The sequence below is a fragment of the Hoplias malabaricus genome, chromosome X1 (genome assembly GCF_029633855.1).
Source record: "Hoplias malabaricus isolate fHopMal1 chromosome X1, fHopMal1.hap1, whole genome shotgun sequence".
Classification (NCBI taxonomy): Eukaryota; Metazoa; Chordata; class Actinopteri; order Characiformes; family Erythrinidae; genus Hoplias; species Hoplias malabaricus.
In genome coordinates this window covers 14,424,917-14,450,844 of record NC_089818.1, presented here as the reverse complement: position 1 = coordinate 14,450,844, position 25,928 = coordinate 14,424,917, and the positions used below count along the sequence as shown (strand labels likewise).

The 25,928-nt window shown below is 40.3% G+C and overlaps 4 protein-coding genes across 6 annotated transcripts; 2 read left to right on the top strand and 2 right to left on the bottom strand.

Moving 5' to 3' along the window:
* The first annotated feature begins 683 nt into the window (after positions 1–683).
* Positions 684–4,522, top strand: LOC136675505 (CUB domain-containing protein 2-like). Its single transcript, XM_066652056.1, has 6 exons — positions 684–918; positions 1,459–1,806; positions 1,976–2,317; positions 3,076–3,429; positions 3,749–3,927; positions 4,156–4,522. Exons 1-6 carry the CDS (start codon positions 849–851, stop codon positions 4,465–4,467), a joined length of 1,605 nt encoding a protein of 534 aa, XP_066508153.1. The 5' UTR covers positions 684–848; the 3' UTR covers positions 4,468–4,522.
* On the bottom strand, positions 4,393–6,947 carry LOC136675507 (transcription elongation factor A N-terminal and central domain-containing protein 2-like). Its single transcript, XM_066652061.1, has 4 exons — positions 6,511–6,947; positions 6,037–6,178; positions 5,526–5,722; positions 4,393–4,992 (listed from the first exon to the last, which is right to left on the bottom strand). The coding sequence occupies exons 1-4, from the start codon at positions 6,610–6,612 to the stop codon at positions 4,798–4,800; spliced, it is 636 nt and encodes a 211-aa protein (XP_066508158.1). The 5' UTR covers positions 6,613–6,947; the 3' UTR covers positions 4,393–4,797.
* Positions 6,948–7,030: 83 nt separating this feature from the next.
* LOC136675506 (cell division cycle 7-related protein kinase-like) lies at positions 7,031–13,527 on the top strand. 3 transcript variants are annotated; one of them, XM_066652060.1, is made up of 12 exons: positions 7,031–7,192; positions 7,460–7,548; positions 8,648–8,734; positions 9,127–9,262; positions 9,352–9,445; positions 9,655–9,797; positions 10,914–10,977; positions 11,477–11,572; positions 11,784–11,968; positions 12,136–12,218; positions 12,349–12,498; positions 12,802–13,527. In XM_066652060.1, exons 2-12 carry the CDS (start codon positions 7,485–7,487, stop codon positions 13,131–13,133), a joined length of 1,434 nt encoding a protein of 477 aa, XP_066508157.1. In that variant the 5' UTR covers positions 7,031–7,192; positions 7,460–7,484; the 3' UTR covers positions 13,134–13,527. The 3 variants fall into 3 exon arrangements, with proteins under 3 accessions (XP_066508157.1, XP_066508155.1, XP_066508156.1); XM_066652058.1 differs by having other exon boundaries at positions 7,033–7,192; positions 10,914–11,145; XM_066652059.1 differs by having other exon boundaries at positions 7,033–7,345; positions 10,914–11,145.
* A 629-nt stretch (positions 13,528–14,156) lies between these two features.
* Positions 14,157–25,690, bottom strand: LOC136675504 (glomulin-like). Its single transcript, XM_066652055.1, has 19 exons — positions 25,324–25,690; positions 25,144–25,217; positions 23,404–23,529; positions 22,874–22,987; positions 22,436–22,544; positions 21,876–22,122; positions 20,875–20,974; positions 20,351–20,532; positions 20,197–20,250; positions 20,047–20,077; positions 19,523–19,612; positions 19,355–19,396; positions 18,618–18,691; positions 17,240–17,324; positions 17,038–17,147; positions 16,452–16,515; positions 16,218–16,350; positions 15,765–15,841; positions 14,157–14,809 (listed from the first exon to the last, which is right to left on the bottom strand). Exons 2-19 carry the CDS (start codon positions 25,180–25,182, stop codon positions 14,720–14,722), a joined length of 1,767 nt encoding a protein of 588 aa, XP_066508152.1. The 5' UTR covers positions 25,183–25,217; positions 25,324–25,690; the 3' UTR covers positions 14,157–14,719.
* Positions 25,691–25,928: the final 238 nt, after the last annotated feature.

The window sequence follows — 25,928 nt, the reverse complement described above, 5'->3', positions numbered from 1 at the left end:
CTGGACAGTGTGTGTTGTTTGTCTTCTAGTCCTTCATCAGTGGACACAACGCTATTGCCTGGATATGTTTGGCTGGTGGACATTTTAACACTGAGGGGTCTGCAACATCACTGCTGTATCTGGTCCACTTGTTCCGGAGAAACACACAGATGAATCTGTATCTGTATCTATACACCACTCAAATGTAGTGGTCCTGACCACTGAAGAAAAGGGTGAAAGGGGGTTAATAATGTATGCAGAGCAACATGTTCTATAGTCTAATATTTGAACTACAAAGTGCTCCTTTATGGTCTGCTGAGCTAAGAAAATAGACAGTGAATGTAGAAACAAGGGGGTTGTCATAATGTTATGGATGCTCTGTGTTCATCAGTCTAAATTGTTTCTAGGGTTCATTAACAGGGTTAGGGTTAATGTTGTATGGATCTTATAGAGTGTGTTTATGGCTTTACATGTATATGTTATAGACTAGTACCACACTTTGGTTTTGAACCAGAACCAGGAGCCCTGAGTGCAGCCCTGGTGGTGATGTTCTTGTTCGTGATCATACATCTGTTCCCGTGCCTCGTTGCTGTCCTTTAATAAAGGGCAGTGTGTGTATGAATGAGCGTCATTAACTTTTCATGCTGCCTCTCCAAACAGTGTCATGACAAGCTGCAGAGGTGCATTTGATAGTGTTCATTAATATGTAGATGAGAAGGTGCGGGACGGCCCTCAGATCAGGTTCCACACTCAGTGAGGCCTGGACGGAACCTGGGGTCTTTCATTAGACACGGAGACTTTCTTTAAGGACTTGGACACAGTTCTGTTGCTTGTCTGTTGCTGTCCAAATACTTTAGACCAGTCACAGCATGGATTTGAAGATTGCCTTTGGTTGCCTCCAGCTCTTGTATGTGTTTGGGAAGGCTGCATCTAAGAAAGGTAAGACTGATCAGCCAAAACTTTAAAATGACCTTATTTCTACACTTACTGTTCATTCTCTCAAGTCCACTGACCATGCAGGAGCACTTTGTAGTTCTAAAATTACAGACTGTAGTCCATCTGTTGCTGTGCATACATTGTTAGTCCCTGTTTAACCAGTTCTTCAATGCTCAGGGCCCCCACAGAGCAGGCATGATTTGGGTTATTGTTATTGTGTGTTGTGCTGGTTCAAGTGGATCAGACACAGCAGAGCTGCTGGAATTTTAAACCCCTCAGTGTCACTGCTGGACTGAGAGTAGTCCACCAACCAAATCAACATCCAGCCAACAGTGTCCTGTGTCCACTGATGAAGAACTAGAGGAAGACCAATGCTAACTGTGCAGAAACAGATGACCTACTGTCTCTGACTTTACATCTACAAGGTGGACCAATGAGCTAGGAGCATCTCACAGAGTGGAGAGTGAGTGGACACAGGGTTTAAAGACACCAGCTGCACTGCTGTGTTGGATCCATTATAAAACCATGTTTACATCCCCTCAGGTGTTAAATGTGGAGGGATCCTCTCTGCAACCAGTGGGAACATCTCCAGTCCTAATTTCCCCGGGCTGTACCCCTATAATGTGGAGTGTTCGTGGCTGATCGTGGTGTCCGAAGGCTCCTCTGTGCTGCTGACATTCCAACACTTCGAGCTAGAGTTCCACATCGACTGCTCATACGACTACATCAAAATCTACAACGGCGTCTCAGAAGACGAGGGGAACCTGCTGGGAAAGTTCTGTGGAGACATGTCTCCTCCTCAGTTCAGCTCCTCCTGGAACGTCATGTCCATCATCTTCCACTCGGATCGGCACGTGGCCCACAGGGGCTTCTCTGTAGGCTACAGGAAAGGTAAAGGACCGACCCCAACGGAGTTAGACTGATCAGTCAGCCAATGAATGAATGATTAAATTGTATCACCTGACTGGTTATTGTCATGTTTTTTTCAGTCAAGTCATGTTTTATAATCCTCTGTATCTAAGCAGACTGTACTGATTTCTCCTCCTCTTTGTGGGGTCAGATATGTGCGGTGGAGTGTTGACTGGACTCTCTGGAGTTATCTCCAGTCCAGGATATCCACTAGAATACAGTAACAATGCTGACTGCTCATGGACAGTCCAAGTGTCCAATCACAGTGTGGTCAGCCTCGTCTTCCTGGACTTTCAGTTGGAGAACAACGAGGGCTGTAACTTTGATTACATCGCCCTCTTCGATGGCCCCACAGTCAAGCATCGTCACATCGGGAATTACTGCGGAAACCAGCGGCCACCGAACATACTGACCACCTCCAACCAGCTGCTGGTGGTCTTCAAGTCTGACTTCAACATCGGAGGAAGAGGATTCAAGGCCTATTATTATTCAGGTAAAGTCACACCAGGGTTTTTACATCATACAAAATGAAACAGCAGTTTTCAGCAATGTAAATTTACTCTTCAGAAGTAGGATACAGCTGCCAAGCAATATACATTAATCTGCCAAAACATTAAAATGACCTTATAAGTGTACTATACCCTGGTCTTTAATGATCAGGACTCTTGGGTAGTCTCTCACTGCCAGACTTTTCCTAGAGAGTCTGGTACCCTTCACCACTCGACATGGCCAAGAACCACATATTACTACAAGAAAAAGGAATATGACCGACATGCAAAGGACCAATCACACGTCTGCTATTTTAGCATGACATATAGAAGGAGACAGACAGCCAATCAGAATGCAACTGACCTGAGAGACTGCTGACATTAGGACAGGTTAACTCACTTAAACTATCAGACTCTCTGTCAATTGGTGTGGCTGAGACAGTGGATCAGACACAGCAGTGCTGCTGGAGATTTTAAGGCCATCAGTGTCACTGCTGGACTGAGAATAATCCACTAACCAAAATATTTAGCCAACAGCATTCTGTGTCCACTGATGGAGGACTAAAGGACAAACAACATAACCTGTGCAGCAACAGATGAGCTACTGTCTCTGGTTTTACATCTACAAGATGGACCAGCAAGGCTGAGTGTCTAAAACTGTGGTGGAGGCCAATACGACTCTTACAAACTCCTGCTGAGTTATTACTGCTATTATTTTCTTATATTCAGACTTTTTATTTATATCTCTTCCATCTGTTGGAAGGAGAATGTCAGCAGGTTCTTACAGCGGTCAGTGGGAACTTCACCAGCCCCAACTTTCCACACATTTACCCTAACAACATCAACTGCCACTGGACCATCGCTCTGGCGTCCGGCTACAGGATTAAGCTCTTCTTCCCTGCGATGGAGCTGGAGGACCAGAACAGTCTGACAGACAACTGTGACTTTGATTCTGTTTCGGTGTACGATGGAGACAGTGAGGCTGACCCTTTACTGGGATGCTGGTGTGGGACAGAAGAACCTCCATCTTTAATATCAAAGACAAACAAGCTGCTGGTCGTACTCAGCACTGACCGCAACTCAGCATTTAAAGGGTTCACGGCTTCCTACACGGGAGGTGAGTGTCCAGACCAAAGCGCTGCTTCTGTAATGTATAGATAATTACCACAGACTGTAATTTAATGGCGGCACAGTGGAGCAGCAGGTAGTGTCGCAGTCACACAGCTCCAGGGACCTTGAGGTTGTGGTTTCAAATCCTGCTCCAGGTGACTGTCTGTGAGGAGTTTGGTGTGTTCTCCCTGTGTCTGCATGGGTTTCCTCTGGGTGCTTAATTTTTTTCAGGAAAAACAGTTTGAGGTGGTGTAGGCAGGCAAAAACACATTACTATACCAAAGGCATTAAACATGGTGCTGTTATTTTATGTCCATGTGTTTCAGTGGTACCAGTTAATGTAAGTTGCACCAGAACAGAGTTCCAGATTCAGATTTCTAAGCAGGCTTTGCCTCAGCTGGACCGGGAAAGCGTTTATTTGGGAAACCCATCTTGTTCTGCTCAGCTGACTGCAACAACCTACAAGATACTGGCACGATTCGTTAACTGTGGAACTGCTGGACAGGTACAGACCTTAGGTTGTGCTTCCATTCAGTGCTCACTATGGCATCCATGTAGGGGCGCACTCTATGCAGTATAAACTGGTGTATTCAGGGGCTACAAGGGATGTTCTATTGTATAGAAAAGACAATAAAAGTAGTACTTGCTTATAGATATGTGTATGTGTATGTAGTTATTTGATGGTCCTTTAAGCTAAACCAAACAACTCTCTTTGTTCCTGGAAAACCTTCAGAAACGCCACAACATCACAATGCTGGTGAACTCTCTCTACATCGACTTCTCAGACGGGAAACAGCAGAACATTCAGGAGTACGAGGTCCAGTGTGACGCCCAGAGGAAAGTTGCAATGGTAAACATCATCTCGGTGGAGGAGCGGACGAGGATGAACGAGCTCGCTCGACTCGCAGAGGTTTCCAACAGCCAGAGCAGCGGAGAAGCCACAGATACGGAGCCTCATGAGACCAGTGACATCGTCTTCATCAGCGTGTGTGTGCTGGCCGTCATCCTCATGCTCATCGCCATTGTGTGGCTGGTTCTTCTGTAGAGACTACTCAATTAACTATTGACAAGCTTTGTCAGTTTTTGTATTTCACACTGTAGATAACGCTTGATTTCTAAACCATATCTCCATTGTTTCACTGGTTGCTCAGTTCTTTGAATGTTGTTTCATGGATTTCAAGTATCATCTTACATTTAGACAAAACCCAGTAGTTAGTTAACTGTTAAAAATGAACAAAACTAATCAAATTCCAACAAACATAGAGACTAAAATTTATATTTAAAAAAAATCTCTTCCAAATCCCAATTTTCAAGAGCACCACTGAAGTTTAAAAACCATTAGTAGAAGGACTAATCCAGCCTCTTATTGTCCATCTCAGAGTTTCTTCTTGTGATTTTTCACAAAGACATTCACCGGGATTTTTCCGTCCTTCACCTGTGCTCTGACATCAGGTTTGTGTTTGAGAGCGAAGACAAGGGCCCGTATGGTCTTCCTGTAAACTCCATTTACCAGCCGTGAGCTCTGGTGAAAAACCTCCCTCTCTATGTTTTCAACAAGTCCATGGTTAACCTGGAGGAATGAGAGGAGAACGACAAAACTGAATGAGATTGGTTTAACTTTCGTAAAGAGATTTCCAGTTAAGTGTAGAAAGAAAGATACAGAAATGGGATTCTTGATAATACAGTGCAAAACCGGTGGGCACACAATGTGAACACTGATGTTAAATCATGCTTGTATAGTTTGCATAATTTTGTTAGAAAAGCCTAAAATGAAATGGCATGCTCCAAAGCAGCTGCACATGAGCCATGCCCAATCTCAAAGTTTGGTTAGAGGGGTATAAAGCCCCCTACTTTCAGGCTGTGGAGCAGTGGAACGAAGTTCTCTGAAATAACAGAGCACCATCCAAAACTTTGGGATGAACTGGAGTATTTCTTATCCAAATCATCCAAAGAGTACTTCAATTCTCATTCTCAGATTAGAATCATTTACTGCAGAATAAATGAAATATACTTTGAATATCCTTCATTTATGACAAAATATGTGCTGAGGTGCAAATCTTTGGCCATATACTGTACTCTATGTAGAAATGCTGTAATCCCTACCTCTAGACTGATGCTCTCAGACAGGAGTTTTACAGCGCTGCTCCTGAGCCCCTCAGTTTGTTTATCACAGCGCACTTCTATGGATGGTTTGTTGGCGTTCTCCTCGATGAACGTTCTCCAGTGTGTGTACACTTCTCGAGCCAAAGCCTTCACTTCACTGTCCGGATGGTGTTTGCGCAGATTATTTACTGTGTGGCCTACAAGAGAAATTATATTCTCGCAGAATCTATTACACTGAAAAATTTGATGCTCTGTTTTACATACCAACAAAGTAGACAGATATTTCTGATTAAAATATGTATTTAAAGCTTATTGGATGTTCAAAGCCCAAAGTTACTATTACTATTGATATGAAGAAGCCCTCATGAATGCTAATGGTGCCCCTCGGTGGAGAATCTTGCTGCTAAATGTGAGTGAGTGACTTGAGTCATATCCAGGAGATGCTTCCCACCATAATAAAATAATACAGCACTAATCTGCACCGAGGGGATTAAGATCAGAAGAGTCTTACCAATCTTGGTCGATCGTAGCACTTCTTTGGAGGGAACTTTTTTGTCAAGCTCTTGCAGTGCCATTAGCATGTTCTCCTGGGTCTGACCAGGTAATTCAAGGATGGATTTGTATCTTTCAATGTCCTCAATTATGACCACTCTCTGTAAAAACACAGGACAGTTCACAAGTAATGAGTAAAAACAAAAAACAATGCCAAAACTGTGTGGACACCAGGTCATTCAACATCTCTATGAAACTGAAAGTTATTTATAGGGCGCCTCCACTCTTTTGGGAAGACAATTTTTTAAAATCATGGATCATTGCCAAAAGGATACTGGAGGAAGATCTATAACACCAGAGAATACAATTATACTGCTCCTGAGCCCATTGTTGTTGGCTTTATACCCTTCTCATTTCACTCTCTTTAAGGGGTGTTTACAAGCATGTTGTGTTTAAACAGGTTTATGAAAGTGCAGTAAGCTCCTCCACTCACCTTTAATGACTCCAGTGTCGCCTGTTTGTACACTTTCTCTGAAGGTTTTTTATCCTGCTGCCCTTCAGCCTCCTTCGGGAGGCGGACCACAAACTTATCCATTCTTCACTGCTTTAGATTCATGTATTCCCTTGACTGAGAAGGTAAGGCTAACTCTTAAATGTAAAAAATAATATAATTAAAAATCAAAGTGATTTTTTCACCAATATCTGAAAACATTAAAGACCCCAACAAACCGGCTGATAAGCTGAAACTCAAAATAAAAGTCCGTGCTCAGACAGGATATAAGACCATTTAACAAAGTATGATTTGTCATTTGACAATAGCCGGGTAACATAAAGGCTCAAAGCTGAGAAGCCCAAAATCAAGCACTGTACAATATGACGGGCCTTCTAGATAAATTGAGAAATCCTGATTTATGGAATAACCCACGACCTGTCAGAGACACGCTGCATAATCCGTGTACTTTTACTTTGAAACATTTTGGTTCTTTCAGTTCGTTGTATGTGACGTCATGTGAAGGTCTGTTTTCGCGGGTTTTTCCTGTGTTTACTGAAGTCGTCGAGGGAAGCGCTGTTTAAATCTTTAACTTCACAAAAGTAGTATTTTAACTTTGTTTTAACGATAAAACTCATATATACCCCGTAGAGCTCCAGAGGAATCCGTTCTTTCGTTCGCAGTGGTAAATACAGTGTTTGTAACAAGAAATATTTCAAGTTTTTACCAAGGAATATCTTGTCCACCTTAAATAGTGCAGGAGTTGCGAAGGCTGATATGGGAGTTCCATGTAACTACTGCGACTTTTAAGGTGGAACGGATAATTCTAAAGAGAAAGGTTAGTTAATACACTCATTGTAAGCAACTGTAGGTAATTGTAACTTATTAATTGTACCCAGAATAAAATAAATGTTATATTTTTGCCAATATCCGTTGTTTTTGTTGTTTTCAGGCGAGGTTCTCCTCAGCTCTTCGAAATGGAAGGAGCACAAACTTTGGATAAAAGAGGAAAAACGGAGCAGAATAAACGCAAAATTCCAAGTAATGATGTATTTGTAATTGTGTTAATAACTGATAATAATAACAGTATTGTTGGTTAGTAAGTGCCTAGCATGGTAGGTTGTATTTTAAAAATATTTTCCACTGAAAGTCAAATGTTAAAAAGAATTCAGCTTGTTCCTCCGTGGTTAAGTAGGGTGTAAGCAGTTTGTGCCATGGCTGAGCATTTCTACTTTGAAACGGCAACGTTCCAAAAAAAAGAAAAGAAAAAACACAGTCTCAATTCTGACAAACGGGTTTCCTTATATCACAAACCTCAGGAACCAATTCTGCCGGATTGTGTGGGGTTTTTTTTTTAGCAGCAGAGGAGAGGTTGGAAATAGAGGTGGGGACTAATTGCATAAAATATATTTTAGTTGCTGTCAACAGGATCTAATTCCGTATCCATATTAACAATATAAATGCCATAGAAAAAACACAGAAAAGCAACATGACATCACCATCAAACAAAGTATTAATCTTTGTCAAGGTTAATATTTTTAAACAAACTTTAAAATTGAGTGAAATTAACTGATGGAAGTGCCCTGTAATTACGGTCAGTCAGTGACAGATGCTGTAAATAATTTTTGAAATATTGAAAATGTGTATAAAATTGTATCGTTGTTATTAAAATGCATATTATATATATATATATCTTTTTTTCTTTTTTTTTTGAAATTGAACTATTTCCAAGTGCTAATTGCATTTTTATATACTCACATGAATTGAAAGTTGTAAAGTTACATCTTATCCATTTGTAAACCTTCATTGACACTACAAGACCTGATGTGGCAGCGTCAACAAATTGAGATATTTAACATTTTAAAGCAAAATTAATGGTTCTGACAATTGTTTGGACCAATCAGAGAGGCACTGTCCAAGACCTGAACATGGCCAAAACAGTCAAACTTATTGCACCATGAGCAAATTCATTCCTAGTTTGAGCATAAATTTAGGCATACGATGAATTCTTTGATTAAAAATAAATTTTACGTATCTATATTTGAAGAACAGAGATGTTATAAAAGGAAATATAACAGATTTATTTCAAATTATATGTGGTGTACAATTGCTCATTTTCACTCATTTTGTTTTTGTACAGGAGATGTGGAGATGGACATTGAGTATCTGTATGAAATTGTCCCCCAGCTGTCCACAGTTTTTCGGATTACTGACAAAATTGGAGAAGGTTTGGAACTGAATTCTTGCTGACAAGCTGAGATTTTGCATTACTCCTCAGAAAAACAAACGTATTGTTCCAGGTTTTGCTTTGTGACATAAATAAATCTATAAACATGACCTTAAATTTGACACAGTAAAAATAAAAAGTATATTCTCGATCTGGATGTTATGAAGCAAAGCTGTGAAGGGTGGGGTTGTACAAATACTAATGTAGTCTAAAGTAATTCTGTTGCTTGTACACAATATTTGCACTGAACCAGCATCAATTAAGAAGACATTGTAGCTCCTTCACGTCTTATAGAATTCAGTGTCTTTTTTATCAAATTATAGACTGATTGATATGTTGCATCTCTCCTCATCAGAAATGTTTAATCCTTCTTTTGTGGTACTTTTCCTTAGGCACCTTCAGTTCAGTTTACCTCGGAGAAGCTCAAATGGCCAGTGGCAAGAGAGAGAGGTTTGCTCTGAAACATCTGATCCCCACAAGTCATCCGGTCCGGATTGCTGCAGAACTCCAGTGTCTCACTGTGGCTGGGTTAGTGCTTATTGCCAGTTTAATTGAGAATACCCAGTATGCTAAATACAATCAATATTTACTACCCTGGTTTCTTGCTTGTCTTCCAGTGGTAAAGAAAATGTTATGGGGGTCACATACTGCTTCAGGAAGGACCACCATGTGGTGATTGTGATGCCATATGTAGAGCACCAGCCATTTGTGGTAAGTATGTTTTCTTTAAACTACAATAACTTAAATCAGTTCTTGAAATTTTTTCTAAATCAAATACAGCATGAGTTCAAAATCACCCAGCAAATCATATGGCTCCGATTTTTTCAATTTATTATTATATTGTATTAATATAGTACACAGTATGGATGTAATGTTTCCCAGTTCTTGTGTAAAGTAACGTAATCCTCATTTCCCTGTAGGAAATTGTTGCCTCTCTGAGTTTTGAGGAGGTCCGTCAGTACATCTATCATTTACTCAAAGCCTTGAAGCATATCCACAAATTCGGCATCATCCACCGAGACATCAAACCCACAAACTTTCTGTACAACCGGAGAGAGAAAAAGTAAGTGTCTGATTTCAGTGGCACTGTAACCATGTGCAGGGCGCTTTGGTGGCGCAGCAGGTAGTGTGGCTGTCACACAGCTCCAGGGATCTAGGGTTGAGGGTTTGAGTCCCGCTCCAGGTGACTGTCTGTGAGGAGTGTTCTCCCTGTGTCTGCGTGGGTTTCCTCCCACAGTTCCAAAACACACATTGGTAGGTGGATTGGCAACTCAAATAGTCTCCATAGTTGTGAATGTGAGTGTGTGTTGCCCTGTGAAGGACTGGGGCCCATCCAGGGTGTATCCCCGCCTTGCACCCATTGATTCTGGGTAGGCTCTGGACCCACCGCGACCCTGAACTGGATAAGCAGTTACAGACAATGAATGAATGTAAACATGTGCTTGTAAAACTGCATGTGCTTTATTAGTTTAGAGTTTAAAGTGTACTTATTTGTCTACAACAAAATATATGTTTGATGTAGATTTAAATCTTATTAACTAGGTGCTGACAGGCATTGTTGCAACTTTCCAAACAACCCATAAGCCAGAGCAACAGAATCAGTCATACTTTTTTGTTCATGAACAGAATGTTTATGAAGTCCTGCTATGAAACACTTGAACAACCCACGCAATGAGTTTGTGGGATAGCTGTGGCCTTCAAGGCCATACACAGCACCTTATCACCTACAGGTTATTACAGAAGGAGTGCTAAGGGTTTCAATCCCATCTCCAGAGTGTGCAGACTGCATTCCACAGAGGGACATTTCCCACTTATTGTCAGTCACAAGGATACACTCCACTTACTTTTTGTGTGTGCTTAAATAATATCAGCTCTAAGTTACTGAAATTAATGAGCTTTCTAGAAATACAGGATCTTTTGTTTAGTATTTTACGGACATAAAGTTGAGTTGTTGTATGTTCTATACGGTTATAATAAATAGATTCTTTCCAAACGTTTTAAGCTTCTTAATCTGAAACCCAAGCCAATCAGAGTTGAACGAAACAAACATGATAAAGGGCTTATGATGTGTTTCCATGGAGTTTTAATGTACAGTCTACTATACAATTTAGAGGAACTTCACATGTATTGAATAAACCAGGAACATTCAAAAGTAACACACTTTTTCCTGTGTTCTCAGGTATGCTTTGGTGGATTTCGGCCTCGCTCAGGGCACACCAGACACTCAGATCGAGCTGCTGAAGGTGGTGAAATCTCAGAAAACTCAGAAAGTTGGAGGGTCTGCAGGAAAATCTGATGAGAAACGGGCACTGACACCTTTACCTCCAAACACAAAGATTCCTGTACCACACACTTCCACAAAAACAGCTGCAAAAAGACCCTGTCCACCCATTCGCACCAAACACAGCAAGGTGTCTGCACAAACTTTCCATTGCACCAACTTCTCACATTTGGGGTTTATTAGGTGACTGTGGAGGAAAACAAATGAACCCTTAGAAGGTTAAGTGTTGCTTTGTGGTAATAAAGCACTGGCATTATTTTTTACAACACTAATTCAAATAATATGAATTATTAAAAAAATAAATAAAACAATATTATTTAACACTAACAGCAAAGATGGGGACTTCTAAGGGTTCTACCTTTTGCTATATTTCAGCATGTAATTAAATGTAGTTCATTTGTGAGAATCTGTTATCTATCGTTCCCCCTCTGAGCTGTGCTGGTGGTGTATTGTTTTTGTAGGAGTTGATGGGACTCTGTAAAACATCCCGCTCTGTGTTTGGGGAGAGAAACCTCAACAACATAAACTCCACAAAGAATCCTGTAGATAAAGTTGAGGTTAGTGTTTTCAAGTTCCACTCATCTTGGACTCCCTTTCTGGAGTCTCATAGGAATCTTTATAATGAAGGAAAATAGGAGGATGACCATTTCAAATGTGTTTTAATTTTGTGCAGAATTCACAGACTATTCAAATTAATAAATGGTAGCGTGGAGTTTTGACTGTGGGAATCTGTCTGAGTGATTTAAATCCTGCTCTTTATGATTTTAGGGACACTTGTTAAAACCAACAAAAACAGAGGATGTCGTCAGCCGTAGGTTTGTGGCCAATAAACGACGTCCTCTTCCTGCAAGAGCCTCGGTAAGCATCCAGAAACCAAAACCCACGGCCGTGAAGCCCTCTCTTACCTGCAGCTGCTACCTGAGTGACCGCATCTGTAACATCTGTCTGTCGAGGTAACAATATTTAAAAATAACTTTTTTAGGTTATTAATAGTGATGTACAGTTGTGTGTAGTAATGTTTATGTTGAATCTGCATTTAAACATTTAATTGATATGTGATTTGTCATTTCAGTCAGTTATGATTAGGTTGGGATTTAACGGTTTTTTTCCTATTCTACAGGAAACAGCAGGTGGCTCCTAGAGCAGGGACCCCAGGCTTTAGGGCTCCTGAAGTTCTCACCAAGTGTCCTGATCAGGGAACAGGTACAGGAGGATGAGGGGAAGAGCATATTAGAAATGTTTGAGTAAATAAATATATTAATTATGGTGATCTGTTATGGATTTCAATTTTCCATTTTTCACTTCTCTCTCTCTCTCTCTCTCTCCTCTGCAGCTATTGATATGTGGTCAGCAGGAGTTATTCTGCTCTCTCTTTTGAGTGGCAGGTATCCGTTTTTCAAAGCCAGCGATGACCTGATGGCCTTAACGCAGATCATGACTATACGTGGCTCCAGAGAAACTATACAGGCTGCAAAAAAGTTTGGTATGTATGGAATTTAGTTTGGACTGTTGAAGTGGGTGGCAGGAAATAGCCTAGTTCCAGACTGTCAATCTCAATGGAGTATTGCCCCTTACATTTACATTTTTTTTTTACATCTGTAGATATATGTGGAATAAAGTTGTTTCATAATCTGTCAAACTGGACATATTCTCTGTCTTTTCCACAAGGGAACACATTTCTCAGGTTTTCATAAAGAATCTGTGGTTTGCTTTGGTCAAAATACTACAAGGAACAAGCCCCACAGCAGCGGTCTAAATAGACCTGTAACGTTTTGTGTTCCTGCAGGTAAAGCCATCGTATGCAGCCGAGAGCTTCCTCCTCTGGATCTGAGGGTGCTCTGTGAGACTCTGAGAGGCATCCGGTCATGTGGAGATCACTCTTTTCCCACAGAGTTTAAAGCCTCACATCATCCTGCAGAAATCACCCAGGATCAAACCAGAACTGCTGAGGAAGAAATTGCCCAGTCGACCTCAGAATCACGCCAGGAAAACGGCTGGAATAACGTTCCCGATCATGTTTACGATTTGTTGGACAAACTTCTCGATCTCAACCCGGAAACAAGAATAACTGCAGCTGCAACTCTACATCATCCACTCTTTCAAGACATCGCTGATTAATTTACTGAGCAAGAGCGGAGGTAGATTCTTTCAATTCAGCTGTCTAGGCTCCGCCCACAGACAAAGCAGCTGTTGCTAGGTTGGGTAAGGCTTAAGGAATATTATTGCTCAGCCTCAGTCCCAAAGTGGCCTTATCACCTGCCAATTCTAGCTTTGTGTGTTGTTACAATTCTTTTAAATTCAGAAGGATTTTTCTGCAAAGCTTCTTCATCTTGACCTTTTAATGGCAGTCTAAATGGGTCCATCCTGTTTATCACTAGCTCCAGATCATCAGGGCTTACTTTTACAGAGCTGTACACACACAGAGCCAGGTACAGCTGAAGTTATTTATTGTGAGACGCTACACAAAGTGCATTAGATTTGTAACATACTGTAAAGTCAGAATTTATTTTTTTTTCAGTGTGATTTTCTTTATTGTTTGTAATGTATTCTACAGTGTAAACAGTGTCAAATAACTCCATATTAAGCCAAGTAGTATTTAACATTGCCAGGATTGTCAGCATTGTTTTGGATACATCCTATGATGTGAATGTGGAGTAAAATTATTTTGAATAAACTTGTCATCATGGCCCATGTTATCACTATTTCTCCAAATACAATTTGAGTTAAAAACCTGCCGTCCAGGATTACAAAAGAAATGAAACTAAAGATGTCTGTAAATAAGCCATCTGTGATTTACAGACAAGACCTGAATAAAACACCAAAAATATTTAAGGTATGAGAACAAGACCCATATTTTAAACCCTGATTTTCACATTTGTGGCAAATAGTCTTTTTTCCCATTTTAATTGAACAATATATATGTAATAGTGATATGCCACTGGTCGTTTATGTAACAGGAAAGAAATGAAATACTACTTTTGAGTTGTTTTTGTAGCTACTGTAAATACTTCATACAGTAACAGCAGTGTCTTGGTCTTATATTTTCTACAGCAACTATAAGAGCATTTCAATGGACTGCAGTAATGAATTGCTGTTTTTATCATTTTGCTATACCCAGTATGGCACTGAATACAATATGCAAATAAGCCCTATGACCAATCACAGCATTTCTTATTTTATTTATAATACACCCCATATTGCAATTTGTTGCTGTCAGAAGAAAAAAATATATATTTTCTGTTGTCAAGTTTGCAATCATGGCACATTTTGAACATCAGCTGAACATGAAAATGAACTAAAAAATCTAGGACTGATGTATTTTTTCTTGCCACCAAATCATAGCATTTTGTTGAATCAAACTGCCCTTTAGTCCTTGAATGGATCAATTTTGCTTCACATTACAGGTCCCCTTTGCTGAAACTTCCAGGCTGGTTATTAATATAAAGGAGGACTATTAGCAAAAATAACTGATCACTGTTACTATTTTGGAGATATACATTTTTTTGTCTGACAGTAACAAATATAGTGCACTATAAAACATAATACAATAATTCTGTTTGTAGCATTCAGCTCTAGTCACGCTGAGAGCTGCTCTGTTCACATTAACGGATCGTTTTTCTTTTGTAGTTGTGAGGTTTGGATTTTCTTGTATGACCCAAGCTTAGAGCAAAAGTGAGTTTTGGTGATTTCTTGCAAAATAGTTTTTAAACTCTTCCTCTGGCCTCAGCGATCTCTTCAATTCTCGCCAAAACACTCTCCATCAAGTCGAAGGTGAAGAGGGCGGACTGCAGCACCTGCAGGAAACAAATTTAAGATTGAAATCTATATTTGCTGCTGTTGCCACTAAACAAAAATCAAATATATAACCATTTATTCATGATGTGATGTACAAAATTGGACAAGTTGGTGAAAAAGGGAACTGACATTCACATAGAACAATCAAGGAAAAAAATGTTTTAAAGGGCTAATCTGATAATTTACTCTGTCATTCATTCATTATCTGTAACTCTTATCCAGTTCAGGGTCGCGGTGGGTCCAGATCTGGAATCATGGGGCGCAAGGTAGGAATACACCCTGGAGGGGGCGCCAGTCCTTCACAGGGCAACACACACATTCACACCTACGGACACTTGAGTTGCCAATCCACCTACCAACGTGTGTTTTTGGACTGTGTCAGGAAACCAGAGCACCCGGAGGAAACCCACGGGGACACGGGGAGAACACAAACTCCTCATAGACAGTCACCCGGAGCGGGAATCGAACACACAACCTCCAGAGCTTTGTGACTGCGACACTACTTTATATGACATTTACTCTGTCATATAAAATCTAAATACCTTTTTAAACTGGATTTCCCACTTATAGAACTTGTATACAGAGGCTGGTCATAAAATTAGAATATCATGAAAAAGCTGATTTATTTCAGTAATTCCATTCAAAAAGTGAAACTTGTATATTCAGTATTTGGGGTTTTCATTAGAATATAATTTTCCTGACATTCTAATTTTATGACCAGCACCTTTATAACCAATAGCAAAGCCGGGGTGCTGCTGTTTTTTGAATACAAGCACAGCTGAGATTGTCTTTAGTACTTTAGCCTTTGGCCTCAAATCACATTCGCTCTGATCATTAACTTCACTCTCCCTCATGCAAAACTTCTTAAACAAATGTTTCTATCTGCGGTCCTAAACAAGTAAAATGCTTAACAGTGAGAATACCACAGAGAGAGAACAAAGAAGAAACCATCACCTGGAGTTGCATTTCTGGAGTCATGTTGGGTAATCTCTCATTTCCTACAGAAACTGTGCAGGACACTGATTTAGATTCTGGAGAAACATAAAACAAAATTCATCACGTATTAAAAAGGTGATTCAAAATTTTAACGTTGAATGCATCAAGTCCTGCCTTTTAATGCATTCTTTTATTTTAAACTTATTTGTCAATGTTCTCATCACATACAAGAACAAGATATTAACATTTTTGCAAGGAACATCTGCTCTAAAAGTGTATACAACAAAAAAGACAGCATGGAGCTGCTCTTACTCAGTGATAGGAAACAGCAGCACACAGAATGCTGAAGTTCTACAAAGTGATGCATTAACTGTAACCCATACTGAAATACAGCACACTGTGTGGTAGGGCTGTCCTAAATTGAAAGACAAGTTTAAAAAAGGATTTCTAGGCCATTAAATTGTCTGAAACCTGTTCTGCTGCTCTTATTTTCTTTCGTGCTCTTCAGCTCGGCTTCGTAGTGAGCTTTGGACATGTTCAAACCCGTCCTCAGAGGCTTCAGAAAGTTATCCTCGATCTTGTAAAGTTCACCCCATATTCCTGTCTGAGGAACATAGTAGGGTTATCAGATTTCTCCTGCACGCTGAGAGATCTGGGACATCTGTTTTCGGCACATATTTGCATTCTGAAATGAAGCAAAGTTACCTGATTCTCCCACTCCTTATCTCGGATCAGAAGATAACGCAACAGGTTCAGAGACTCCATGATTCTACGTCAACACAGAATCAACACAGCAACAGTGGTTAAAGTAAGTCTAGCTGACACAACAGCATTTGTGAGGTCAGGTGCTGATGCTGGAGGCTCATTCTGGATCACAAACACCACTCCAACTCATTCCAAAGGTTCTGAATGGAACTACATCACTCCAGTCAGAGAACATTGTTCCACTGCTCCACAACCTAATGCTGGGTGGCTTTATACTGCTCTAGCTGATACTTGGCCTTGGGCATTGTGATCTTAGGCTCATGTGTTGTAGCTCCAGACCGTTATAAAACTGTGTCTGCAGTGGGTACACCTTAAAGTAGTTAGTCTCTGTTTAAAGGAGTGCCTTCAAGGTTTGTGACATGTTTTGTGAAAAGTTGTTGTCCTGAGGTCAAGACGTATTGAAAATAAATGCAGAATACATGCATAAGATCACAGACAAAGCACTTTGTGTGGACTAATACACAGTTTTCCAAACGGCATGAACCCTCTAAGGGCCGTTTGTTACAGGGTACTGAGGGATCCTCACCTGTCCAGACTGTGTAACAGGTCTGTTTCTGGTCCCTGAGGAAGGCACAGGACTTGGTGCAGTAAAGGCAGGAGATGTTTGCCCAGAAACCATTCATTCTCCTTACCTGGCTACAAGACAAATTCCAGGAATTAATAAGTGTCCAGAAGTAACACATCCCTGTAATCTAGTGGATAAATGACCATCACAGCTGGACACTAACCTTCAAGGCAAAGTCGATCTGGTTCTTGATGTTCTTGATGATGTAACCCTCTACTCCTGCGTGCTCGCTTGTTTTCAGCAAACACCTGAAACACAGCAACAAAGTATTACTTTTCTCCTTCTGTCATTTGTGTTTCATTACTTTCATATTTGTATTTACATCTTCAATAAATATAATGATGCAGTGTATATCAGTGGTTTACTTTGGGGTTCAGTAAATTAAATAAACATAGCACAAAAAGTAAGGAAATTTATGTTTGGTAGAGGATTCGTTTGTCATAACAATCCTTCTTGGCACTAAATCTTATACAGTTGGAAAGCCTGTTAATTTCCCTTTTAAATGGTGCCATATTTGTAAGGAACATGCATTTGTGGAATGAGCAGTAGAGTTGAGTATGTGGGTTGCGCCTATGAAAAATGAGCCAAATCCTCTCTGCTAATACCAAACATGGAACCCTCACTGGAAAAACAAGGCTTGTCATCATTGGAGGCAATCTAAACGCAGCGTGATAGCGAGTTGAAATTCTGCAACCAGTGGCAATCCAATATCTCCACAGTCTGGGGCCGAACTCTATCCTCCAAGATGACAACGCTCACCCCACAGAGTGGGGTTTATCAGAGACTACCTCCAGAATTTGCGAGTTGAGAGGATGGAATGGCCTGCTAGCACCCTGACCTCAACCCCATTGAACCCCATTGAATTGCTGTTCGTGGAAGAGTTACCAACACAACCACATTGGCTGACTTGGAACAATTGCTGGTTGAAGAATGGGATGCCATCCCACGGCAGTGTGTGACCAGGCTGGTGACTAGCATGAGGAGCAGGTGCCAAACAGGAGCCTCAGTAAGCGTGTGAAAGAACCATACACAGCCACACGTTGCATGGTTCTTCCACATGCTACTGAGGCTCCTGTTTGTTAAATACATACACAGTTAAATTGCCAACATGTCTTGTTTCTTCAAACTTCAATCATCCAGTCACCAAACGAGTCAATGGCAGAATAAGCTGTTTGGCATTGGCAGAGAGGATTTGCCAAATTTTTCATGGGTGCAACCCACATACTCAGCTCTACTTCTGCTCCTACAAATGCCTGTTCCTTACAAATGCACCATTTAAAAAAGGGGGCAACGGTATAAGCTTTATTACCAAGAAACATTGTTACAACAAACAAATCATCTACCAAACACAAATTTCCTTAATTGTTGTGCTAAGTTTATAAAGTTTTACATACATACTTCACCACAGAAAATTGGAAGAATCTCTACAGTGCATTTCTACATTATCAGCCTGTAGCTTCCATAAATAATTAAAATTAAGATTTACATATTTGTAGGAGTTACAAAACTAACTGATTTCTAGATTTACAGGAATTACCGACCTGAAGAACTTGTATTTGGCCTCTATGTTAAACTTATCGATGCTCAGCTGGAACACTGACAACCCTTTAGTTCTCTGTGAAAAAAGATAAACTTCAATCAGCAAAATCACTGACAGCTCTCAACCTTTATAACACATCATAACTTGTTATAAGTCATATATGTATGTCGCCCTCACTGGCAGTGTGAATATCTGCAGCCATGAAATGCCTGTCATTATTGATGAGGAAAATATATGAGAAATACGAGCATAGGTTTTATAAAGTCATAAAGTCAAGAATTTTATCAAATGTAAATATTTATGAAGTACCAATACATCTAGGAATAATATGCTTTTACATTAAAGAACACATTTTTTCTTTTTGCTTATGGGGCTCTCACTAGTGTTACTCATTTTTACAGTACTCTACTGAAATCAATGGGCAGGGATGATTCTAAGTTACATAGTTCAGTTTGACCAGTTACTACAGTGCTGAGACCAGAGTTCCAATGACAAAGCTCTATGCTCCCCATTACAGCTCAGTGGAGCATCACAAAGATGTTTGAAGCTGTAACTTTAAGGTAAAATATTACATAGTGTTCCATTAAACAATTACTTTACTGAGATGTTGTAGCAGATGGCTGTCATTGCTAGTTTACAGATGAATAAGAATGGAAATACTGTCACAGGCAATCATGATTCAAGGCAGCAACTAACAGTGATGTATTATAGAGTGTTTCTAAACAATCTAGGTCTTACCATATTCTGAACTGGACACAAAATCATCACTTTCACCAAATTCTGTAAAGAGAAGCAGAAAACTGTAACAGACAATTACAAAAACAAATATGGGAAGAATATTCAATCACAACAGGACAACAAAGAGCTCTCACTCATGGCCTCGTGAATAAGATATAAATGTCCTACCTGTGGAACACTTAAAAACGTTTTTAGATCCAGAAGGTCCACTGGCAGACTGCCGTCCTCCACTCGAACCAGAGTCTTCTCATAGAGCTCCTGAGGAGAGGATAGTCTCTGAGAGTAGTCCAACAAACAAATACATCCAGCCAACAATGTCCTAATATATTATTCATTCGTTGATTGTCTGTAACCGATTATCCAGTACAGGGATGCAGTGGATCCAGAGCCTACCCGGAATCACTGGATGCAAGGGTGCCATTCCTTCACAGGGGATACACATGGACACTTTTGAGTCGTCAATCCACCTACAAATGTATGTTTTTGGACCATGGGAGGAAACCAGAGCACCCGGAGGAAACCCATGTGGACATGGGGAGAACACACCAAACTCCTCACAGACAGTCACCCGGAGCAGGACTTGAACCCACAACCTTCAGGGCCCTGGAGCTGTGCGACTGCGACACTACCTGCTGCCCCTAATATGTTATACTATATCTAATCATGTACAGTGTTTAAATAACTATTCTTACCAGTCCTTTCTGTATCCATGATTCTTCAGTTCTGTAACAAGCAAACAAACAAGGAGAAAAACTAAATCAACATTTTTTTCTAGCCTCAATTTAACAGACTATACATTAGTGCTATTTTGAAATATAAAAATATAAGACTGGACTGCGTACCTGCTCAGCAACAGCTCAACATAGTCCATGTTGCACTGAAGGAGGAAAATTGGGCTTAAAAAACAAACAAAAACAAAACAAAAAAAAGCATGAATAAAGGAGTTGTACAAAGACAGAAACTTGAAATTCCCTGAGATCTTGAAATGTTCTTAACCTGAGAACGGCAGGAAAGAAATCAATGGCGATGTGCTTCACGAAGAGTAAATGAGCCAAACTGGCCAGAGATTCTTTGGGATATCGGGCCTCCTCCTCCAGAAATCCGGGAACATCTCTCTTTCGCAGCAGGTTGTGGGAAACCAAGTCCGGCAGGGACTCGCCGATACTGGACAGAATGACCTACGGCAGAAACATAACATTTAAGGGATAAGGATTGGTCTGAGGTATTAAATGCTTAGTCCACAACCTTAAAGCAATGATTTAATCAAGAATCAGGTTTGAGCTTCCTTGTTCGTTCCCTTGCACACTCCCTCCCTCACACACACACATCATTCATACAGTCCCTTGCCCACTCCGTCACCTGTCACTTGTCCACCCCCTTAGCAATGCACTGACTCACCCATCACTTACTCACTCGCCACTCTCGCCAGCACTAGCTCCTGCCTCATACTCATGCCTCTATGACACTGTTTTTGCCCTATGGTTTAGTCCATGTTTATATATCAAAAAAAAGGATTTTACCAGGATCTCTGTTGCAAAGTCTCTCAGAGGAGATTTCTCCAAAGTGTCTGGATCCTTCAGCTGCACTTCCAGGAGAGGTTCACTTAAACTCTTCATACAGCTAGAAACATAAGAAAACCAGACCTGTTTGACTGGGAGGTGGTTACATTGATGTCACACTCTTTTGAAAAAATGTGTCCAGCTCTAAAAGAGATTATAGCATCTACAAACATGCAATGGGCTACATTTCTCAAAGCATCTTAACACAAAGATGAATCTTATATGGTACACTTTAAAAAAAAGTGTGAATTTTACAGTTGAAAACTGTAAAACCATGACAGTAAATGACTGTAAACTCTAAAATGGTTAAAAACAGTTTCTGTAACAGTGAAATACTGTAAATACTTTTATCAGCCAAAATACTCATTTTTACATCTCTTTACTGTAAAAAATACAATATTTCACTGTTACACACACAAACCATTATGGGCCAAGTGCTGGGAGGAGCTGAGACTAATTAGGGAGCTCCCAGCATGCCTTGGGTTCTCCATATTTTCTGTGATTTTCAGAGTTTCTTTGTTTTTTTACTGTCATTGAGACTTTTTGACTTTAGGTTGCATTGGGGCGATTATTTTGTGTATTTGTGTGTGTGTGTGTGTGCTTGTGTTTCTGTGCATGTTATGATGAGATGTGTGTTGGTCAGGAGAGTTCAACATTAGCCTGTGGTCCGAGTGGTGGAAGGTGGCACCCGGATACCGGACATTTCTTTGTTCGTTTTGGCTATATCTAAGTCTCCATTCTCTAATTTGTCAAACAATTTACATGTTAATTTCATAACAAAACAATGTTTCTTTGTTATTTTTATGTAAATACAAATTTTTTTTACAGTGTATATCTGTTTTGTTTTCTTTTTTTTTTATACAGGGTAGCATGAGCACCATACTGAACACTCTCTCTACACCGAAAAGCCCACAATGTTCAGCACAGAGCCAGGATGGTGGATTAGTGCACGAGGAACCTACAATTTGAGGATCTCTCCCCTGAGCTCGTTGTCTCTGAAGTTGCGGTGCTGTTTAATATTTTCCTTCACCTCCTCCACAAAGGGCCTGATAAAAACCAGAAGCTCAGAGCAGCAGCGACACAGACCGAACACATCATCCTCCTCCTGCTCTTTACTCAGGGGAACAGGGAGCTGAGCGACCTGACCCAGGAGAGTGGACAAAGCCATGCCCACAGAGGAAGCCTTCTTCTTCCCCAGCTTCAGCAAAACTGCACAGAAGTAACTCACAAAATTATTCCTGCAGTCTGGAGACATATTCAAATTCCTGATGTCAATTACGTTCTCATAAACAGATTCATGTCATTAATGTTAGTTCTTCGTTTATGATACAAATGTTTTGGTAGCAATTTCCATGAAGAAGCCTGTATCTGAGCAGAAAACCAGACATTAGAAGCTTATTAGGAATAATAATATGCAAATTGACCAGAGCATCATAGATAATACCCCTTTTATACTATAGAGTAATTATCATATTAGTAACCGGCCTTTTAAATTAAAACAGTCATTCCTTTGTAAACCCACCAGTCTGTAAAGGCTTGAGCAGAAGGACGATGGTCTCAACAATGAAATCAGACTCTGCCTCCTCTATCTGCTCCAGCAGACCCACCAGAAGCTCTTTAGGACTACAGATCTGATACAGAAAATCACCAGAGATAGAATCACATGGCATCATCATAAATTCCATATATGCAAGCAGAGATTAACAGAGAAACTGTATATAAAAAATACAAATTACACAATTTTATATCAGCTAATGCATCACTGGAGCTCAACGCGCTTGGAGGAGAAAATTAACTGCCAATTCAGTTATGTTAGCTAATTAATTAAATTGGATAATAGCATGCTGACAGAGAGAGAGAGACAGAGAGAGATTTTGATTGATACTTCTCTTTTTTTACTTTCACCAGGATCAATGATTTAATGTGTGAGTGAGGCTGTGAATGTGTGTGTGTAACAAACCTCTATTAAGTGTGTGAGGATTGCATGGCAGTGAGGAAGGTTCTTGTCTTCCTTCTTCAGCAGAACCTTCACCAGAGGCTCCAGCAGGTTCCATCCCATACATTGAACAATGTTCTGAAGGGGAGAAAGAAATCTGCTTGAATTCTGAATAATGATTAATGAAGCCACATGGCCAAAACCTCCTTGCACAGCTTTTCTCCTGCAATGAAAGGCATTCATTGAGGTTGGAACATTGCTGTGTGGATTTGATGGCAGCCACAAGACGAACGGTGAGGTCAGACACTGATGCTCATCCTAGAGTTATTGGTTGGAGCGCCATGACTCCAGAAACACAGTTGCATTTCTCTATGCCCCTTAGGCAAACACTTGGGACTGAGCATTGTGATCTCAGGCTCTGGTTCAGTTGCTCCAGAGCATCCCATTTTCATCCCGTTTCCATAGAAATCATGAACAAAGGGAGCACCGAATTCACTCAATACAAGGCAAAGGGGTGCCTATTAATCTTCTCACATGATGTAAGTCAGGAATACCTTATTTTTCTCATCGATGACAATACTGAGCACTTGAGCACTGTCTCCTTGTTCAATGCAATTTTTTCCTGAAGTCTGGAACAGGTCAAAATCAGCTGGAGAGAAGTTCTCATTCTGGACCGCTTGCTTGAAAATATGGAGAAACAAAATGTCTGTGAAATATAATGACATAATACACTGCAAAACGTTGGACATTCTACACATGATGTCCAACACAAAATGTGCAGCAACAGATGAGCTACCGTCACTGAGTTTACATCTACAAGGTGGAACAATGAGGAAGGTGTGTTAAACAAAGTGTTCAGTGAGTGGAGGCAGAGTTTAAAAACTCCAGCAACACTGCTGTGTCTGATCCACTCGTACCAGCACAACACACACTAACACACCACCACATCAGTGTCACTGCAACAACAAACTGAAAGGGGGCTAACAAAGTACAGGGTGGGCCATTTATATGGATACACTTTAATACAATGGGAATGGTTGGTGATATTAACTTTCTGTTTGTGGCACATTAGTATATGGGAGTAGGGAAACTTTTTAAGATGGGTGGTGACCATGGTGGCCATTTTGAAGTTGGCCATTTTGGATCCAACTTTTGTTTTTTTTTTTCAATGGGAAGAGGGTCATGTGACACATCAAACTTACTGAGAATTTCACAAGAAAAATAATGGTAAATTTATTCTTTCATGAGATATTTACAAGTTTCTTACCGCTTATAAAATGTGTTCAAAGTGCTGCCCATTGTGTTGGATTGTCAATGCAACCCTCTTCTCCCACTCTTCACACATCGATAGCAACACTGCAGGAGAAATGCTAGCACAGGCTTCCAGTATCCGTAGTTTCAGGTGCTGCACATCTTGATGGTATGGTGTGGTATATGGGGTACAAAGATAGTGGGGCCATTCTTCATCAATGGAAACCTCAAGGCCACTGGATATGCGAAATTGCTACATGATGATGTGTTTTCCTCTTTATGCACTGAAGCTGGGACGTTCCCTGAGCTTTTCCAGCAAGATGGTGCACCACCACATTATGGGTGTCAGGTCCGAGCATTCCTCGATGAACAGTTTCCTGGAAAGGGGATTGGTCATCTTGGGCCAGTTGAATGGCCCCCAAGGTCTCCAGATCTGACCCCTTAGACTTTTATCTTTGGGGTCATCTAAAGGCAATTGTCTATGCTGTGAAGATACGAGACGTGCAGCACCTGAAACTACAGATACTGGAAGCCTGTGCTAGCATTTCTCCTGTGGTGTTGCTATCAGTGTGTGAAGAGTGGGAGAAGAGGCTTGCATTGACAATCCAACACAATGGGCAGCACTTTGAACACATTTTATAAGTGGTAAGAAACTTGTAAATAACTCATAAAAGAATAAGGTTATGTTAAAACCAAGCACACCATTGTTTTTCTTGTGAAATTCCCAATAGGTTTGATGTGTCACATAACCCTCTTCCAATTGAAAAAACAAAAGTTGGATCCAAAATGGCAGACTTCAAAATGGCCGACTTCAAATTGGCCGCCATTGTTACCAGCCGTCTTGAAAAGTTGGCCCCCTCCCATATACTAATGTGCCACAAACAAGAAGTTAATATCACCAACCATTCCCATTTTATTAAGGTGTATCCAAATAAATGGCCCACCCTGTATACAGAGCAACAGATGGATTACAGTCTTTAATTGTACTACAAACTACAAAGTGCTCCTGTGTGTAGGTTCTAGATCACAAGTTACAGACTTACACATCTCTGGACAACATCAGTGAACTGTTCTAGAGCCATTTTTCCTGCATTCCCCTGTTCTTTCACAACAGTTCCTGCAAAGTGATGGAAAGCCGTATAAAGTAATTATTGTTTTTTGCAAATAATAGAATTTCTTAAAAAAATTAATTGAAAATGGGAGAAAATAAACACACCACTTACCAGCTTAATGTGGAGGTCAATGCCCAGAGCTTCTAAAGCTCTTTCCACTGCAACCTACTGCTCTTTAAACCACCAGATACTTTTATTTTTATATTTAAACTGAATTTAAGGGTTATTTTCCTTCATGAAATGCAATTCCTTAGCTAGCTGCCTACGTAGCAAACTAAGTTTATGGCTTATCCATAAATACATAAACACTCTCGCCAAACAAGGTGTTTAAACCAATATTAAATAAACACAAAAAGTAATAAACAGCTTATTTTAAGTCAAACGCGATTTTAAAGCTGAAAAAAACCTCACAGTGTCGGCTTCACTGGCGGCTGCAGAGCTACACGCCTCTCGTCATACGCAACAACGCGCATGTCACTTCACGTTTGCCGTAGAGTTGAACTATGCTCTAAATGACTCTGTAGCTCCCTAGTGCACTACTCCCTCCGAGATTAAAGAGGACATCCGTCGAATATTAAAAAAATTGTATAATGTATTTAATAAACACAGTCACTGAGAGTGGGTTTGGTTTGGAGTGGAATGCGCGGTCCTAAAGAGCTGCAATTTTCCAACATTAGGATTATAATAAAAATGTTAATGATAAAATAAACTAAAAG